Below are 19,232 nucleotides of genomic sequence, written 5' to 3' on the forward strand. Positions count from 1 at the left end.
ACTGCAAAGTCCATTCCCCTCTCCAGGTTAAAAACTTCCTCTTCACCCTCGTGTTGTTATGTGGAAGACTTTCAGCCATAACCATGTTTAGTCCTATTTGGGGAGGGGTGGGGAGTGGCGGGCCAAAAGCTAAAAAGAAAAATAAAGTCTGTGTATATGCTTCCATAGCTGAGATCGGTTTACTCCTAGCATACTTGCTTGGGAAAGCCTCCATCAGAGGCCGCGTGACCAACAAACCAGGACGAAAACCTTTCCTTTCAACCGGGTGGACCCTGCCTGCTTTCATTCATCTCAATCCAAGGACCATCATGTCAAGTCAGGGCTTCGTTACGCTGTGGGACCCATAAGTGGCTGCAAGGCCACTGCGGACGGAAGACGGTCCACGCTAATCACGGCAAGTCACAGCTGTCTTTTTTTTGTTGTTGTTTAAAGCGTGTTTCCTTCATCAAGATAACATAAATGTACTGACAAAGGGAAACGTACAGACAGCCCAGAGAGGAAGCAGAAGGTAAGAGTGGATGGCCCAGTTAAAAACAGGAACATGTGCAGAGGAGACAGTTTCCCTCCCCTTGCAGGCTGAGCCAGGTCCCCAGCACCCTGAGCGGCTGCTCCAGGACGGAAAACCCCCGGTGCCGTATATTGTAACCAGACGTTCGGCTCACACCTTCTGAGAACACCAGGGAAGGCCAAGAAGCGTGGGGGCTCCTGAAAATAAGAAGCGAAGAAGAAAGGATGTAGGGGTTGGTTAAAAATAAAACTTATCAGATGAGAATTAAGTCCGCAGAATGTTATCTCTCTTCGCAGGAGGGCTGGGGTGGGGGGGGGGGGGGAAGGTGGGAAATAGGCACGTCAAGGAGAACGCAGGCCACAGGATGAATAAGCATAAAAATAGGAGGAAATGACCAAGCAAAGGAGCCAACCCTGCTGGGGGAGGGCCTTTCTAGGACAGGCGATAGCCCTCAAGGGCCGCATGAGAAACCAGCCAATGCACTGTTTCTCCTGCAGGGATCTATTTTTTTTCCCCTCTGTACCTTTTTCAAATCGGTTATTCTTTGTCGCCTCCCAGGTGCATTTATTATACTTTCAGAAAAAAATAAAGGTCTGTGGAAGAGGTTCTTGGGGAATTCCTACTTCCCGGCATTTTTACGGCAGGTAACCTTGTCCCCAGTGAATTTTTCAAAATCCAGACCGTGGGCAAGTACTTAAGCCCTCGCCCCGCTGGGAACAGCTGCCCGCCTCCCTACCCCCACCCACCTACAGCTCATCTGAGATCTGGCAGGAATTTGGGCTATTCCCAAAGCTGCCTTCCCAACAGGCCTACCACACCCAGACCCTGTTCTCTTTTAACTTCCATTTCCCTGGAAGTTCACGAATGATAGATAAAATGCTTCTTCCACTTCTCAATCCCAAGTCACCTTCCTCCTGTACATCCGCCAGGCATCTGTCATGAAGGATATGCTGTTCTCCCTCAAAGAACAGGCACAAAACAATGTCTACTTGTTAAATTAATGTTTAATGACCCAGTGTTGATCTGCTCCTAAAATGATGAATTTCATTCCACAACTGCTCTTAAATCTGCAAGGCAAAACTGTGGCAATAAAACACAACAGCCGTTCTGAGATGTTGCTCTAATTTTAAAAAAAGAACCACAAAATCATCTTCATACATTTTCTGAAAAAAATCTCAGCACTCAGGAGCATGAGCAGCAACCACTTCCAAAAAAGCTGACTTTTCTAAGGGCTAAGTTTATCAAAGGTCAAACAAACAGGATTCAAGAAAGAAATCTGGTGCTTTTTCAGCGCGCACAGCATTTAAGTAAGCAAAAGAGCTGGGTTAAGGAAATTAAAATGACATCCTTTTAGAGGCCACCTTAAAAAGACTCGGCAGAGACTGTCCAAGGGCCTTTGAGAATTAAAAATGTTTATAAATTTCTACTCAATGTCACTCAGAGGTGATGAAAGCATTCCTAAGATGACAGAGCCTTGCTCAGTCTCTTCCCTTAGTTTCTATTTCTCAGATGGAGAATTGTCAGGAACAGAACTACACTGACATCTCAGCTCTACCTCAACCCCAGAGTGGGAAGCTAGGTGTGTGAAAAAGAAAACTCGGCTTTCCTCCCCCAGAGTGCATCAAAACAGGGACAGGAGGGTAGCAGTTTACACGCTGCCCAAATGTCACGATGATGCACTGTGGCCCGCTGGGAAGCCTCCACATGGCAACCCAGGAAATCCATTCTGTTTTCCCTCCCAGTGGCCCACCCTGCATAACTCTGCTATGTGGGTGATGGTACGCCCATCCTGCCCACGCCCAGCGTGAGCCCGAGGGGCCAACATTGGACATATACCTAAAGTTCCTCCACGATCCTGAGAGGCAGGCAGGAAAGAACCCATTACAAAGTCAAGGGAGAATTCGACTATGAAGTTGGCGATTTCTGTTCCTGTGGTTTACGCTGAGTAACTGACATTCCTTTGGGAGGCTGGGCACTAGACCCCTGTGGATAACCAAATACTTAGGTAAATATGCAAGCAGCTAGCATTGAAAGCTCCCCTTCTCCCTACTCCACTCATTCCTCTCTTGTTTTACCATCTCCTCTGTGGGAAGGAGATACCAAAGACAACAAATACTGAGGAGCTGGAAGTCCCAAGTCACACCCAACCACGTTGTGCTACTCCATTACCCTGTGACCTTGGACAAGCCACCTAACTGTTCTGAGAACATTTTCTCACGTGTAGAGAAGAGCTGTATCCCACTGGCTGCAAAGAAGAAACACATGAGAGCGTGTAGCACAGGCCTGGCATATAGGTATTCTCTGAGTATGTAGTCATTTTACCGATTGTTCTGTGTCAAGACTCGTTAACCGCTGACCGTGGCCTTGTAAATAAATGTAAAGGAGAGAGGCCATGGTAAATGCAGCCTCTCAAAGGACCTAACCTATCAACATGAAGGATCAGCAATATAGTAAAAAATCACATTCGGAGAGGAGTGGAGTGGGTCTGAAAGTTGATTGGTTCTTTAATATAAGGCAGCACATACGATCCAACAGAGCTCCACGATACCCAGCTTCATTTTGAGAAGAACTATTTACTCTGTTTTGGCAAGTCTCTAACCACTTTGTTAACCAGTAGTATTCTCTTCATGTCATTCAAAGGATTTAAGACTGAAGCTAAGTTGATCTGGGATGATTTTTATTTAAAATAACTTGACCAAGAACATCCTTTGGGCCAGTCCTCATAGTTAATCAAATAGAAAAGCACCTGACATGTCCAAACTCCTATTTCATACAAACTGCTGACCCAGCATGGCATTTCCCATCATGGCTTTCTAAAACACACGAAATTTCAGGACTGAATGACAGAAAGAAAGTAGGATGACCCAACCTCTAAAAAACCGGAGTTATTTAAAGAAGAAAAACAAAATCATGTCTGAGTGGATAATTCATGATTCGGACAGCCTAGCATTTAATTGGTATTAACTACTCTACTAAAGATCTATTTAATGCACTTAGGTAAGACTTTTTATTTCCATGAAGTCAGATCTTTGGTTCAAAATTTAATCTCCTGCCAAGGGCTCTGTACTATATAGGTGACGTAACACTGAGGTAGGCTCTTAACATTTCATTGCCAGGAATATAAAGGAAATTGATCAAATTATTTGCCAAATAATGTTTCTTCAGCAGGGTTAAGTCTTCCCCTAAGTGGGCTGTCAAAGACAGGAGCAAAAAGCAGACCCTATTAAAGTTTTATTTTCCAGGTTAAATCTTCCAGGGCTCAAAATCAACCATGAAAAAAATCAGTGCATTAAAAATTGATTTCATTTATAGTTTATTAGTTTATAGGACCTTTGCCTGAAGGAAATAAGCAAGGCCTAAGGGGTCAGATCTTCTGGCAAGTCAAAATATTGACTAAAATGAAAGATACAAGACATACTATTGGAATGACAGGATATTCCTTCAGAATCTTGTCACTAGCATCTTCATGACATTAGCAACCATGGAAAAAAGTTACAATTTTATAGAATATAAAATTCCTAGCAGATGATGTTCTTTCTTTTCTCCTACTGATGTATTTCACCAGAAGTGTTGAAGGATGCACCCTGTCCTATCTGAAGTTATTTTTTTTTTAATTTTTTTTTAACGTTTATTTATTTTTGAGACAGAGAGAGACAGAGCATGAATGGGGGAAGGGCAGAGAGAGAGGGAGACACGGAATCCGAAGCAGGCTCCAGGCTCTGAGCCATCAGCCCAGAGTCCAACGCGGGGCTCAAACTCACGGACCGCAAGATCGTGACCTGAGTCGAACTCGGACGCTTAACCGACTGAGCCACCCAGGCGCCCCTGAAGTTATTCTTATGTTACTCCCATAGTCCCAGGCTATTAAAGGGCAGAATTCTTCTTTGTTCAATTTTCAGATTCAGAGTGTTCAACGACCTATTCCAACAGGTAAACAAATATAGAATGACACTATGACCAAAGCTTTCTAAAACTCTTAGCCTCGATTTGTAGGTCAACGAGAGAAAGATATGCACAAAAAAACTCCAGCGAGCCCTTTCTGCCAAAGGTGGAGGAAATAAATCAAACCACTAAGACACTAAAGTAGGAGACCAAGTTTATTCAACAAGTATTTACTGAGCCCTTAATGTGCCAGGCACTATTTTAGGTTCTGGGAATACATTCCATTGATTAAAAACATACAAAAATCCCTGTCTTCATTGTGCTTACACTCTAGAGAAAAGATATAAGACAGTAAACATAATAAATAAGTAAATTACATAGTAAGTTAGAAGATGATAAGTACTATGAAAAAAAAAAATAGAGCAGTTGTGAGAATGAAGACAAGCCTTATGTGGAAATTTTCCAAAACCAGAAACGGAAAAAAAAAAAATAAGCTTCTTTCTTGGAAAGTGTATATATCTGTAAATGACAAAAGAAGATATTTCTGGCTCTTTAATGTTCATGAGATTTGCAAGCAAGAAACGAAAGGGATTTTAAAATATGAAAATGGAATTGAAAACCAGGAAGAGTAACTTTCGTAAAATAGGTGCACAATACAGGGTTCTTGAGACGGTGGAATCTGTGGCTCTGCTGTAGTGGAATCTTCCACATTTCTAGCAAATTCCATGATTCTGGACATACTGCCAACCACAGTGGATCTGAAGAGTCAATTCTGTTGAAGAAAGGCTACTAGGAACAGAAAATGTGGACAAACTCAAATAGCTTTTCAGGATTTTTTTGTTTTATTTCCATTTCAATTTTAAAATACAATGCCCCGTTTTTTGTTATTTTCTCATTCTGTTAAAGAAGAAGGGTGAGCTCATTAAAAAGGAAAACTGAAACATGGGAAGGCCTACATTTCTAACACCATTGCCATTCTCAAATTGTTCACGATGCATACTTGAGGATTATTGTGTATCGGCAGACGCACGTCTTTTGATACCGTTTTTAGAGGTTGTGGTCTCCGAACTACCTTCCAGGTAGGTTCTTTTCCCCTTTGATGTAAATTCAAAATCCACTTCAACAAAGTAACCCGAACAATTTATGCCTGGTTTTTGCCTCTGGGGAATTAGGTCCTCCACGTAAGAAGTGAAAATAAAAAATAAATGGTGTATCATCTTTGATCAGAAAGTCCTAATGTCAGAAAAATGGGGCAGAGGCAGAAAAGTCCAGGTTGCAGGACCAGGAAAAAAAGAATGTCCACCCACAGGATACTTACAAATTGATGACTATGACAGCAGCCCTTTCTAGAGGTAATAATGTCATTAGATTGTGATAATTCTCCAGAAACCCCAAAAGCCCTGGATTAAGAACATCTGGAAATTGTTCTGATGACACAAATTTCTGCTTCCTGCTGTTAAGGCTTCAATGATGCCTCTCTGTGGCATCTGTCACCGTTGCTTTTTCTTGGCAAACCTCCTCCTTTCAAATCAGGAAGTGTACATAAAGTGCAAGTAAGATTCACTCCCTTGCCCATGCTTCCATGATCTTGTTTTGATAGCTAGTATTACCAAATCTATCAGTTAAACCGCTGGCCAGCTAGGTCGTCTGCAGGCATTTCTGGCGTTAGCAAATGAGTTCATCTTGCAAGGAGAGTGTCTGAAGGTGGATGCCATCTCGGCAAGAAAACACAAAGTACCATACGTCAGACAGGGATGTGAATGATGCAAGCAGGAGGGGGATTTCTTGTCACTGAGTCACCGAAGAGGCCTTCTTTGGATCTCAACTCTTAAAGAGAATTCGGGAACCATTACTAAAATGAATGAGGCCAGTGGATTTCAGAGCACAGTCAGTCTTCGGTGAGGGCCGATTCAGTTTTCCCTGGGTTGGGGACAGGAAAGAAAATAAAGAGGGGAAGGAGCCAAATCTGATGAGTTTAATGTCCCAAGTGTCATCAAAATAGCTTCCAGTGAAAACTTCCCATCTTATAATACAAAGTTGAACACAGTGCCCCATGACAGCACTTAGCAAAATGTGTTTTCTTTGGTTTTTGATAGAACTACAGTCCAAATGGGTCATGGGTTGGGCAATGTTACATATATCTTTATTTTAATCGTAGATTAGCTTGTCTTGATTAATATGCCAATGACCACTGTGACTCTTCAAGAGAGGAATATAGTATGTAATACATTTAAGGGGCCAGAGATTTACCTTTCGAAAACCAACTTGGCCAGACTAGCAGGATGTACAACAGATTTTGCGAAATGCTGGCCTACAACTGGAGGCAGGACAGGAATGGTGCTAAGTCACATTCGGTTTGTATTACATGAGCCCAGTGTCTGTAGACAGAGTCACAGTCCCACACCAATAGAATAAATCAACCATTCTAACTGGCCTCCACAGGATCCCCTATGAAATGTGCCAAAATCAGGGGCCAAATTGAATGTTATGTTTGATGGCTGAACATTAACGAAAAAAGTTAACTATTTCCCATGTATTATAACCTGTCACACCATCAGTGGACATTCACAGGGGATGAATGCCATTTGCATTTTTTCTGATTTTTTCCAGCAGAGCCCAGGCCAGGGGTTCAGGATTAAGCCCATCAAGATGTCATTACATCTGAAGCTAAGCCAAGGCTGAGACAGAACAGAGTACAGCTGACCCTTGAACAATATGGGTTCAAGGTTTGTTGAACCCATACACAGATTTGTTTCGACGAATACAGCACCGTACTGTAAATGCATTTTCTCTTCCTTAGGACTTTTCTTTTCTTTTTTTTTTTTTAATTTAATTTTTAAATTTATTTTTGAGAGAGAGAGAGACAGAGCACAAGCAGGGGAGGGGCAGAGAGAGAGGGAAACACAGAATCTGAAGCAGCCTCTAGGCTGGGAGCTGCCAACACAGAGCCCGACACGGGGCTCAAACTCATGAAGGGCGAGCTCATGACCTGAACTGAAGTCAGAGGCTCAACGGACTGAGCCACCCGGCACCCCCCTTAGGATTTTTCTTAATGGCATTTTCTTTCCCCTAGCTTTTCCTTTGTTGTAAGAATACAGCACATAAATACATAGAGCATACAAAATATGTGTTGACTTTATGTTTAATGCTTCCTGTCAACAGTAGGCAATTAGTAGCTAAGTTCTGGAGAGTCAAAAGGTATATGCAGATTTTCAACTGCAGGGGGGTCGGCACCCCTAACACCCTCCCCCACCCCCACCCCTGCCCCGTTGTTCAAGGGTCAACTGTATATTAGAATATATACAAAAAATCTTAAATAAAAGTCAAAGACTGACTTGATGAAAAGTCACAGAAAATTTTCGCACACGTACTGGTTAAATTCCTGAATTTCTTTTTGGCTTCTGCCCTTTCTTCAGCATCAAAGTACCATACAGTCATAGCGTATCTGTGAAAGATAAGCAAATATAATAAGAAAAGAAGCTTAAAAACACTACCAAAAAATTAAAATGCTATGAATCTCACATCAGAGTCATTTATAAAGCCAGCATTTAAAGTTGTCCCTATTATTAGAAGTCCATCCCAATTTTAATTTAAAATAAACTTCTCTGGTTTCAATTCTATTTAAATGTAATAAAGCACGTAAGGAATTCCAAGTATGCACCAGGCATTATCCTGAGCAATGGGAATTCAAATGATCATGAGAATACATCTGCCCCTTTCTCAAGGAGCGCAGGCTTTCACAGGGGAGGCAGGCCACTTCACAAATAATGTATCCGGTCAAGATGATCTACACAGAAAAAGACTAGAAGGGTGTCATTCTGCTAAAGACTGGGAGACCCAAGATGTTGGAGACAGCGCAAAGAGGAGGTGACAGTTGAGTAAACCTTTGAAGAGCAATTTATTTAAATGACAGAACACTTAAAGCTCTTGGCTGGCTTTCTCTAGTTTTGGATACTAAGGCAAAGATACAAGGGAATAATGATGCCCTCAAGCTTTCTACTGTGTTCCCATTAATTTGCTTTATCCCATCTATGGGTTAGACTGTAATAGGAGTCATTTCATGCACGAGTTTTCAAAAAGTTTCACTTTATAATTACTATTAGCTACTGGAATTTCTAGAATAGCATTCAAATTTTTTTCAGGTGCTTCCCATCAACGTCTAATGTTTCTCCTGTGACTTTGGTCATCCAGGGATTGGGGAATGACGAGGGAATTCTGGCAGAAATGACAGGGTCCAATTACCATACCCCATTAAACAAGCCACAAGCAGGCTCTGGTGGTAGAATTAGTTACCTGCTCACCTAGGGCACATTCCAATTTGACATTTAATATGCAACTCTGTGTGAGGCTCAGATCGGTGATTTCTGGAGGGGAACAGCTATAAATCTTAAATACTTTACACATGTGATTCTAATTTAATTAGGCTTGTTAGGGTTCAGTCATTACCCTACCCAAGTTCTCTCCCCCTGCCCCCAACTGCGATTCCCCATGCAAACTGCACCCCCACAGCACTCCAGCTGCACCTGGTTAACAGCTCTGGCCACAAGACAAAGGTAATAAGAGGCAGAATCCGAAGTTAGGGTTATGTCAAGAGTTTCTAGATTAATACTAAACAATACAAGTTTATTTACTTATTTATTTATTTTAGAATTTTTTTTTTTTCCATGATTGTTTTGAAAGAGAAAAGAGAGCACAAGCCAGGGAGGGGCAGAGACAGAGGAGAACAGAGGATCTGAAGCAGGCTCTGCGCTGACAGCAGAGAGCCCAAGGTGGGGTGCGAACCTGCAAACCGTGAGACCTGAGCCTAAGTCAGACGCTTAACCGACTGAGCCACCCAGGCGCCCCTAAATGATACAAGTTCAGTTATTCAGTTACTCTGAAAATCTCATGCTTGATCTAAAGATGGGGCTTTTAAAAATCCAATTATTGGGACAGGATGGGTATAGTGGGCCCACACCAATTTTAAGCAAAGGAAAGGGTAAAAAGGAAAAGAAGTAGGAACAAATTCCTCTTTCTTCTTCAAGGTTCCTTCTCTGTTTGCGATTGGCAACGTGTCAATTCACCCCGAGTTAACCATGAGAATTTCTGATATGGGATAGCCAGCATTCTCCAGGGACAGTTCAATGTTAAATCTGTTTAAGGTAGAAGTGGCAAAGAAAGAAGAGAAAAGCACTGTGGGAAATCTGGAATCCACAATGCTCACCTAATGGAAAACAATTTGTTAACAGTTCAAATTGACATTAGCTTTTGTAAAGAACCTAAGGAATCCAGTTTCTCCTTTAACTGTTATTGCCTCCAAAGAGGTATGCTGTCAGCTTTGGGGTGTGCTTGGTCCCTCAAATGCACAGGACACAAGTTTAGGGAATTCTGTGGGAACCGAGTTGTACAAAAAGCTTCTAAGGAGGAATCATGGCCTTGGCTGTTACCTGGTCGCATAGGAAGGCTGGACTTCATGTGGGTTCCTACGGTCTGACCAGAAGAACAAGAGTCTGTCAAAAATGGGCTCCACATCCGCTATGAATGATTTCCCTTCTGGAAATATCCGCAGGACCCCACCGTGTAGCTGAAGGCCACAAAGGAGATGGATTATTTCCTAGCCTCACACATAATTAACTAACAATGGTATTTCAGCCTCATCTAGAAACAATGCCATCTTCCAACCTCTAATCCAGGTGTATATTACTCCCCAGATTCTCTTCAACCTTCCACCATGTACTAAATTTTACTTCAGACTTATCTGGTCATACCTCTCGCACCACCTCATACCAAATGAAGCCTTCCTACCCCCATCACAAAATCCACGGATACAAAGTGGGGGTGCGGTTAGGTCCAATCACACAAAATTGCCAACATTTGACAGGTTTTGACCTACAAAAACCCACCAGCAATTTCATACGGTTCAACTTAATATTACGAACTTCCTAGGAGAGTCATCACACAGAACATCTCATTCAGTTAGAATTTATAGTTTTCGGGGCGCCTGGGTGGCTCAGTCGGTTGAGGTCCGACTTCGGCTCAGGTCATGATCTCACGGTCTGTGAGTTCGAGCCCCTCATCGGGCTGTGTTGACAGCTCGGAGCCTGGAGCCTGCTTCGCATTCTGTGTCTCCCTCTCTCTCTGCCCCTCCCCCGCTCACGCTCTCTCTCTGTCAAAAATAAATAAACATTAAAAAATAATAAAAAAAAAAAAAGAATTTATAGTTTTCTTTTGAAATCCTCCAACTCCTAGGTGATCTCATCAGTTGGAACTTCCATGCTCTTTTTTCTGAACGCAAACCGCCTCGTCCGCACCTTGTATTACATGTATCGCTCTCTTCCTCAGACTACTTTTTAAAAATACATACACCCCAATCTCCTGTTAGGATAACCATATCAAAGTAGAATTCAGGTCTCACACATCAATGTCTCCGCACAGCACAATGCCTGGCATTAACAGGCACTCAAATATTTGTTGAATGATTTCATACTTTGTGATTTATTATCACTGATGTGATTACTCTCTTGCCTGTAACACTACCTTTCACGATTTTAAAAGACAACTAAGGGACATATTCCAGTCATGTTACCAAATAGGGAGAAGAGATGAGCCTTGTCTCTTCTGATTCAGTGGTTTCCCAGGTTTTGTTTTCCTGAAGCCAGATAAAATATCTTTGCTTTAGGACAACCAATATCTGCCCTAATGAACAGGAAACGGAGATGCAGAAGGTTCAAAAGCCAAATGAGCTTGAAAAGTTCTCTGACTTCTCAGACTCCTAAATCATCCTTAGCTTTCAGAAAGCATACGAATTCCAGACAAATGTTTGTAAGCGTGGAACCAGATTTCATATCTCTAATCTATCTATATGTTCAAAAAAAAAAAAAAAAAAAAGCCAGAAAGCCTTTGGCATTCACAAACCAAGGAGAGCCATGGCAAGCGGCCACCAACGAAACATATCACCCCAAGAGGACTGTGTGGGAAACCTCGCTTGGGGACAGTTTTATATCCTACAGTTAGTTCTATTTTTGTGGAATTCTCTCAATGTTGCTGCTGGAAGGGAAAAGTATATATCTTACTGTGTGCACTGAAAATCCTATCAGCTCTGGAGTAGATGAAAAAATAGAACTGATCCCCATTCTTAAAATACTAAATTACCTTCTCTTTATCAACCACCCTTCCCATAACCTAGTAATGACCCTCCCCTACGCCCTTTCCCATCAAATTAATTTGATATCTGTTATTTTCATCTCGTCAACTTAAGTACGAATACCACAGTAGGAGAAAAAAGGGAAATGGTGATGTAGAAAAGATTCATTCATGGGAATTATGAATTCCAAACCCTTCTCTAAGTCATCTGAATTAGCTTCCTATAGTTTCTAACCCCACACTCTACTCCCTTTAGTCCAAAGTACCTTGGCGTCCCAATTCTTGTTCAGATAGTAGATACAGGTGATGCAGCGACCGTCACCGTTGGGGTTGTCTACGTGTCGAACATAACCCGTTCCATTTCCTGGGTAGCAAGCCACCATTGCCTATGGAGAAATCCCAAGAAAGCTGGTTAACAAAGCTGAGACAATCCACTCCTATTGGGGAACAGCTGAGTAACAGAAGTCTCCTTGGGTGCTATGTGACATTTACAAGTGGCTGCTGGCTCCTTAACTGCATGCACAGTACGTGCATCTAGACTCTTCATCATATAAGATTAACAGCCAAGTCATACCTTAGGCTCAGCCCAAGTGAAAAGTGGTTCAGCCATATTCCCACAGTTCTGGAACGTTTCAGACCGTAATCCAGCTACATCATCAGGATGCCCTGCTTTTCTCCAATCTTTCTTTTGGCAAAAGTAGGTTCTGGGCTCCCACCCTAGGCCCACAAAATCAGGATCGCTAGGTAATGGAGTTTAGGGATTATGCCTGGTGTAATAAGTGCTCCTGAATCACCAAATCACCCACTGTCTTAGAACAATGGTGATGGTTGCATTGACAAAGAGACAGGAACCAACCACAAAGGGTGAAAAGATCAGGCTTGCTCAATAAAATGCTTAGGACAGAAAGAACAGGAAAGGAAGGGTCAATCAGAAGGAAGCTATGCCCCAATTTGTTAGGACAGGCAGTGTGATCAGGCGCAATTCACAAAGAAGCCACAGACACGTCTCAGTGTGTTTCTCAATACACTCCTACTGTCTTCTCTCCTACTGATAATTATCACATCAGATGATATCCTGAAGTTTTCTTCCTTTGTCCAAGCACTACCTGTATCAGCCAGGTGGAGGGATAAAGTAGAAAGCCATACAAATCTTACTGAAAATTACTATTAAAGAATTACTATTACTAGGGTACCAAACCTCTAATTGTCCCATGGGAAAATTATAGCAAGGAGTAGAAAAAAATGGGCAAAGTGCAAAAGCTAGTTCTTTCCACAGGACACTGCCTTATTTCTAAAATACTTTCATAGGGATGGAAACAGATAAATAAGTAAAACATTTTCATAGGGATGAGATATATGCAGGGAAGATATGGGAACTGGCAACATAAAATGAAGAAAGGGATATTTCTCCTGTTTTGTTGGCCAATGCATCTTAGTGCCCAGAACAGTGCCTGACACATGGAAGGTGTCTGTTTAAAATTTGATAAGGGGTGTGTGTGTGTGTGTGTGTGTGTGCGCGCGCACGCATGCAGTGCATGGGCGGCTCAGTCAGTAAAGCATCCTACTTCAGCTCAGGTCATGATCTCACAGCTTGTGGGTTCGAGCCCTACATCAGGCTCTGTGCTCAAAGCTCAGAGCCTGGAGCCTGCTTCAGATTCTGTGTCTCCCTCTCTTTCTCTGCCCCTCCCCCACTCATTCTCTCTCTCTCTCTCTCTCTCTCTCTCTCTCTCTCTCTCTCGTGAATAAATATTTTAAAAATTAAAAAATTAAAAAATAATAAAATTTGATAAGTGAATTAGCAAGTGGCTCTCTCCTCTGAAGAGTAAGTTTACATTCTACCTAGATCAATAGAGATTTCTGTCATTTTATTTTTTTTAAAGTTTATTTATTTTCAGAGACAGAGACAGAGAGAGAGAGAGAGAATCCAAGCAGGCTCCATGCTCACAGCACAGAGCCCAATGCAGGACTCGATCCCACGAACCGTGAAATCATGACCTGAGCCTAAATCAAGAGTTGGATGCTTCACTGACAGCCACCCAGGCGTCCTGAGATTTTTGTCATTTTAAAAACCTATCTCCAAACATACGTGTAGTGATCCAGTTGGTATTTTTCCTCATAAAGGGCAGGGTTGTTTCACTGGTAAAATGATCAGTCACGTAGAGAGGCCCAAACTAATGCACTAGTGGCTCAAAGGATCAGCTTCAGTGCTGTGGGGCCAAGTCACTCCCAGCTATAGCACGAAAACATGAACGAAGCATGTAGCTTCAAAGGCTTCATGCACACTACATACTAGAATAACGATAAGGCTGAAGAGTAACTCAGCTTTACAATGATCTTAACGCTTAAATCACCGTCCCCCGCGTGCAGCTATCAATGCCCACATCCTGCCTCTGAACATCTAAAATGTCAACGCAATGTCATCTTGGAGCTGAAGTTAGGCTGTTAGCCCTAACCTCGTTCAGAAAGTGGAATTCTGAGGCTCCTGCAATCAAGATTTAACAAATGTGGTACCATCAGGCAAAGGATGGCTTGGAGAAAGCTAACTGGCAGCAGGCAGAAATGATGGGCCTGGCTGGGAAGAAGAGATAAATGAAGTCCCCCATAATGACTAGGGAATTACTCATCCCTGGAAGCAGCTATTAGGATTATAAGAGCCACCACTGAGCCAATAATGAAAGTCACTTAAGCCACAAACAATTATAGGCTAGATTCCCCACCATCTCAGCCTCTCCCCACTGTGAAGTCTTGAAAGGAAGAAGCGCTCCATCAATGCTATATAATCTTATATTCTTAAACAGCTCTACTCTAAGGAAAAGGTCAGTGGTCTGGATGCCTGCCATCTGGTTCACTCAGCAACTAATTGTGTGATCCCAGGCTTAGTGTCTTTTCTATAAAGAGGGGCTTGGGTTGGAGGGCCTCTGAAGGTCTAAGACTCTATCTAAGCAGCAACCCCAGAAGGAGCCACAGGGTTCTTCAGGGCATAATGAAGCACTCATTTGCCTCAGAATTCAGTTTGTATTAAATACTGGAAAAAAATAGACACAAACACACAGAAGTACATCCTTTACGAATTGCTGCATCTATAAAACATATACACCGAAAAAGAGCTAGCACATCCCAGGGACTTGGGACACCAGGAATAATCCCTAAACTCCATTAGGCACAAAACCCCTAAGTGCCAGAAAAGTATCTGATTGCTTAAGGAAGGGGAATGGAGGACATTTTTCTGGCCAGGGTGAATCTTCACCCTCTCTCCTGGTTTCTGAAGCCAGAGCATCAAGTTTGAAACAATGGAAGGAAATTATTGCGGGCCTCAGTGGGCCTGTCGAAACTACATAGGCCAATTTTATCAGTGTTTTCTGGACAAGAGCCATTGGAGATACGTCTTGGCTTGGGCACATTCCCAACTATTTGCTGGTCTCTGATACAGTCTAGAACCAGGAGGCTGAGGATATGCTGAGAAGCAAGGCTCACTTCAACAACTAGTCGTGCATTTCTGTGCCAATTTGTGCACGGGGCAGAAACAAACCCCGGAAACTGACCGGTTCAACTGCATTGCTATCTAAACCTCATCAAGCCTGGGAAGGGATTTATAATGTATAAAGGAGGAGAATGCTTCCGAACAGTGAAGAACAGGGCCAGAGTACTTGAATTATTGTGTGACCAACATGTCAAGCAATAACACGGACACTGATCAGGAGGATGACTCATTTATTGTGGACCTTTTATTTGCCAACACTTCCTGACTGGATTAATATTTGAAATTTATAGAAGTTTAATAACATATTAGTGCGGTCCACAATAGCATGTACAAGATAGCCCTAGAGTTGTATTCTTAGATGTGTAAATAAACCCACATGTCCCCTTATGCACTTACCATTCCTTCCTCTGACCCCACTGTGCACCCCCCCCCCAGCCCCCAACCACTCCAGGAGGCCTTTCCAGAGCTCTGTAGCAAAAGGAAATGAGCAGAGGGGTGAACCCCACCCAAGCTGGCTCTAGACCAGAGATAAGTGCTCTAGCCATCTAGGTGGCCATGTTCAGGCAGGAACTGTGTATGCATTCTTTGAAGATGCACACAGATACACAGAACTTTAATAGCCAAATCCAAGTAACAAAATCTGTTCCCCGAATGCCACGGGCAGAAAAGAGAACAGTGGTTCTCTTGGGAGTTATCGTTGAGCTGGCTTCATAAGAAGCCATATCTCATCAATCCAAAAGGCAAGGTTGAAAACTGAAAGACAAAGATTTCCATTCTGATGCCTACACAGAACACTCTTGACTGAAATCAGCCACAGCTTGATTGTACATATAAACCATTTTCAAAAAGTGCCATCATCAACACCCACTGTCCACTCAGCAATGATGATCATTTTAGACCCACAGGTGGGAAGGAGGTGCGTCTGCCCCATCTAGCCTCCAGTAAGACTCATCACTTTTCTAATAACAACCAACGGCCTAGATTTTTATGGAAACATATTTCACATTGCTCATGACTTTGAAGTCCGATTCGCCAGTCTGACTTGATCTTAAGTAATAAAGGGGACTTTTATGTAATTTTAACTTCACAAATTAAAATATTAATCAGCTCATTTTATTTGTAAAATTTGCAATAGATGTGAATCCGTTTTTTAAAAAAATTGGCAAGAATAGCATAAATTCAAAGCTACCTGGCTGAGTGACCTTTATATTTGTATTTTGGTCCACTGCTAGACCCCCCCTAACTAGCAGGCAGAAATACCAGTCAGTCTTTCCAAGGATTTGTTTTGAATTATGAATGGTCTTAAGCACAGCATACTTCAAATAAAATGCCACCTAAGTACAGGATAACCTGTGCTTAACCTCTTCATGCCTCAGTTTTCTCATCTGTCAAATTGGCTTATGAGGATTAAAGGAGTTAATCCATGTAAAATGCTAGCACAAGGCCTGGCATACACTAAACGCTGCTTCTTCAGCTATTTTTAATTCTTTTAGTGTTTATTTATTTTTGAGAGAGAGAGAGAGACAGAGACAGAGACAGAGACAGAGCATGTGCAGGAGAGGGGCAGAGAGAGGCGGAGACATAGAATCTGAAGCAGGTTCCAGGCTCTGAGCTGTCAGCACAGAGCCTGACGCAGGGCTCGAACCCACGAACCATGAGATCATGACCTGAGCAGAAGTCAGATGCTTAAACGACTGAGTCACCCAGGCTCCCCTTTAGCTATTTTTAAAGTTGATGGTGTGCACAGTTGTCTTCCCCTCAACTGGGGCTTCTGAGTATCTACCTCTTCTTCAGGGATCCAATTCTACTTAAGCGTTTTGTAGCTTCAAATCCAGGACTGGCTAACTCAAATAGCTTCTGGCGCTTCCAAGTAACATAAATGATTGAAGCCAATCAGGCATATATGTGTCAGAACTCCGGAGCGTGTGCTATGCTGCCTACACCAGGGAATCTGCTGTCCTTTGCAATGAAGGCTCCCTCTTCCAAATCTTCAGATTTTCAGAGGGATGCAAGCAACTGAACCAGATTTGCACATAAACTCTCCTGAATAGCTTTTATCCCAATTGTAAAATCGGGGCCACAAAAAACTACATCGCGCTGTACTATGAGGTCACTGTCTGCGGTCTCCTAAGAGGTCAAGCTACTCGGGGCACCTGGGTGGCTCAGTTGGTTGAGCATCCAACTTTTGACCTTGGCTCAGGTTATGATCTCACGGTACAACATGGACTCAATGTGTAAAGACTTGAGAAGAAATACACGAGACCATGCACCTTCTTCAGCTTGGAAAAACAGCCAAGCAGCTCACCACAGTAGAGAACACAACAGCTCAAACCTTCTGGCTAGAAATGCGTCCAGTTTATAGCTGGGTGACAACAACCGAGGCAATAAACTTGCCCATTTTTCTAGTCAGCCATGGGTAGAGGAGTTGAAGGCTATACCTACTCCCAGGGTTATTTTTCTGGGTGGTTTGTGTTCAGCACATATTTTAACATACACATGTGATGAGGACAGAGCAGAGGAGCCCCGTATCTGTACACTTTATGTCCTGTATTCACTAACACACCCTCTGAGAAAGGGGACCCATCTGGTAATTTGGGGGGTGGTGAGGGGATTGTTAACCACTGCAACAAAGGCACTAGCCCTAAAACTGAACTCCTATTTAAATTGAACTCCTCCTTTAAAGCGAGGCCACCTGGGTGGCTCCGTCGGTTAAGCGTCTGACTCTTAATTTCAGTTCAGGTCATGATCTCACGGTCCTGAGACTGAGTCCGGCATCAGGCTCTGCGCTGACAGTGTGGAGCCTGCTTGGGATTCTCTCTCCTTCTCTCTCTGCCTGTCCCCCAGCTCAAGCAGACTCAGGTACCCCCTCTCTCTCTCAAAAATAAATAAACTTTAAAAAGAAAAGCAAAAATTTAAAAAAAAAGTCTTCAAACTGCTCTATGCAGGTAAACCATAAGGAAGGCTAGAGAGAAAAACTGGAAGAGGCATGATCTTTGCAAGTTTTGTTCCAAGAGAAGAAAGAAAGAAAGAAAGAAAGAAAGAAAGAAAGAAAGAAAGAAAAACTAAGGATAAATTAAGCCAAAATGTCATTTTCCATTTGGCTCTGACAAGGACTAGAGGAGAGAACCACAAAAATCCTTTTCAAGGGCAAGTCACTTAAATCCGGAGGAAGAAAGCAAACTGGGATTATTGCTTTAGACTTTCTCAGTCTTCCTGGTTCAGGGGTAAGTAATCTTTAAGGGTACCTTGTAGGACCCACTCTTGTCACTTAATTTCCCACTGCACACTATTCATAAAACATCTTGACAAGATAAAGGCAACTGTGCAAAGCTTTCTGCAAGAGTTTCCAACAAATGACACTGCAAAGTTCACACTATTGGCCAGTCCCATCCTGTACCTGAAACTGAACAAAAGCTCTCCAGGTGATGATGAGTAGCTCATAAACATAAAAAGTGCTTTAGAATCTTTATACATTCATTCCAACTTCATCCAGATTGACCTAAAGAAATTAGTTGTAGATAATGAAGGTACTTTAGAGAAAAAAGTAGGAAACTCTGCGCAAACTGTCACTAGTTATCTTGGTATCTTGCCTGTTATCTATCTCATTGGTTAAGAGCAAACCTAGCTACCTCCTTCCTCCTAGTGCCTCTAGTTAAAGAGCGATGTAACAAAACGAGGGGAAAATAGGAAATATGTTTTTGGTGGGCAATAACGTGAGCTGTGGCCAAGCTACCATGTTCCCCTTCCCACAGTTGTCTGAGCAGACAAATCAGAAGAAGCAAAACACCAGACAGTCCAGACAAATACATCTGTAAGGCAAGTAAGCCTTTCAACAAACCTCAAGTTATTCATTAAAATGTTTCCCGTTATTCCACTTGTACACGGAGAACCACTTCTGCCTTCCTCATTTGTTCTAAACCCACACTAAAAATGCCTCTACCTGAACCTATGTACCCAGAACACTGCTACACAAAACCTCCCCTTCAGTTTAGAGCAATAATCATCACGCCCCTCGTGCATTAATTTTTTTGAAATGTGACAGCTTCAGTAATTCTGAAAATGAAAAGTAAGAAGGTATAGCCAACTCTTGGTTGCTCTGGTGATGTGGATCTACCCAGCCCTTCAGGTCAGGTGAGAGCATCATGCCTGTAACGGCTGAAATTTACCATCTTCACTTGAAAACCCAGGCAGACCTTTCCATCAGTGTCCTTGTTCTGCTCTACGAGGAATTCGGTTCTA

General features: G+C 42.6%; 1 protein-coding gene across 1 annotated transcript in view; it reads right to left on the reverse strand.

The window, feature by feature from the left end:
* Nucleotides 1-4,592: 4,592 nt before the first annotated feature.
* EGLN3 (egl-9 family hypoxia inducible factor 3) overlaps nt 4,593-19,232 on the reverse strand; it is a 29,454-nt gene continuing 14,814 nt past the window's right edge. The window contains exons 2-5 of the mRNA XM_058738787.1: nt 11,779-11,898; nt 9,817-9,953; nt 7,762-7,835; nt 4,593-6,310 (exon numbers count right to left, since the gene is read on the reverse strand). Coding sequence (XP_058594770.1) covers nt 6,279-6,310; nt 7,762-7,835; nt 9,817-9,953; nt 11,779-11,898 — 363 coding nt within the window. The 3' untranslated portion in view covers nt 4,593-6,278. The remainder of the gene's footprint in view (nt 6,311-7,761; nt 7,836-9,816; nt 9,954-11,778; nt 11,899-19,232) is intronic.

The sequence above is a fragment of the Neofelis nebulosa genome, chromosome 7, assembly GCF_028018385.1.
Source record: "Neofelis nebulosa isolate mNeoNeb1 chromosome 7, mNeoNeb1.pri, whole genome shotgun sequence".
NCBI lineage: Eukaryota > Metazoa > Chordata > Mammalia > Carnivora > Felidae > Neofelis > Neofelis nebulosa.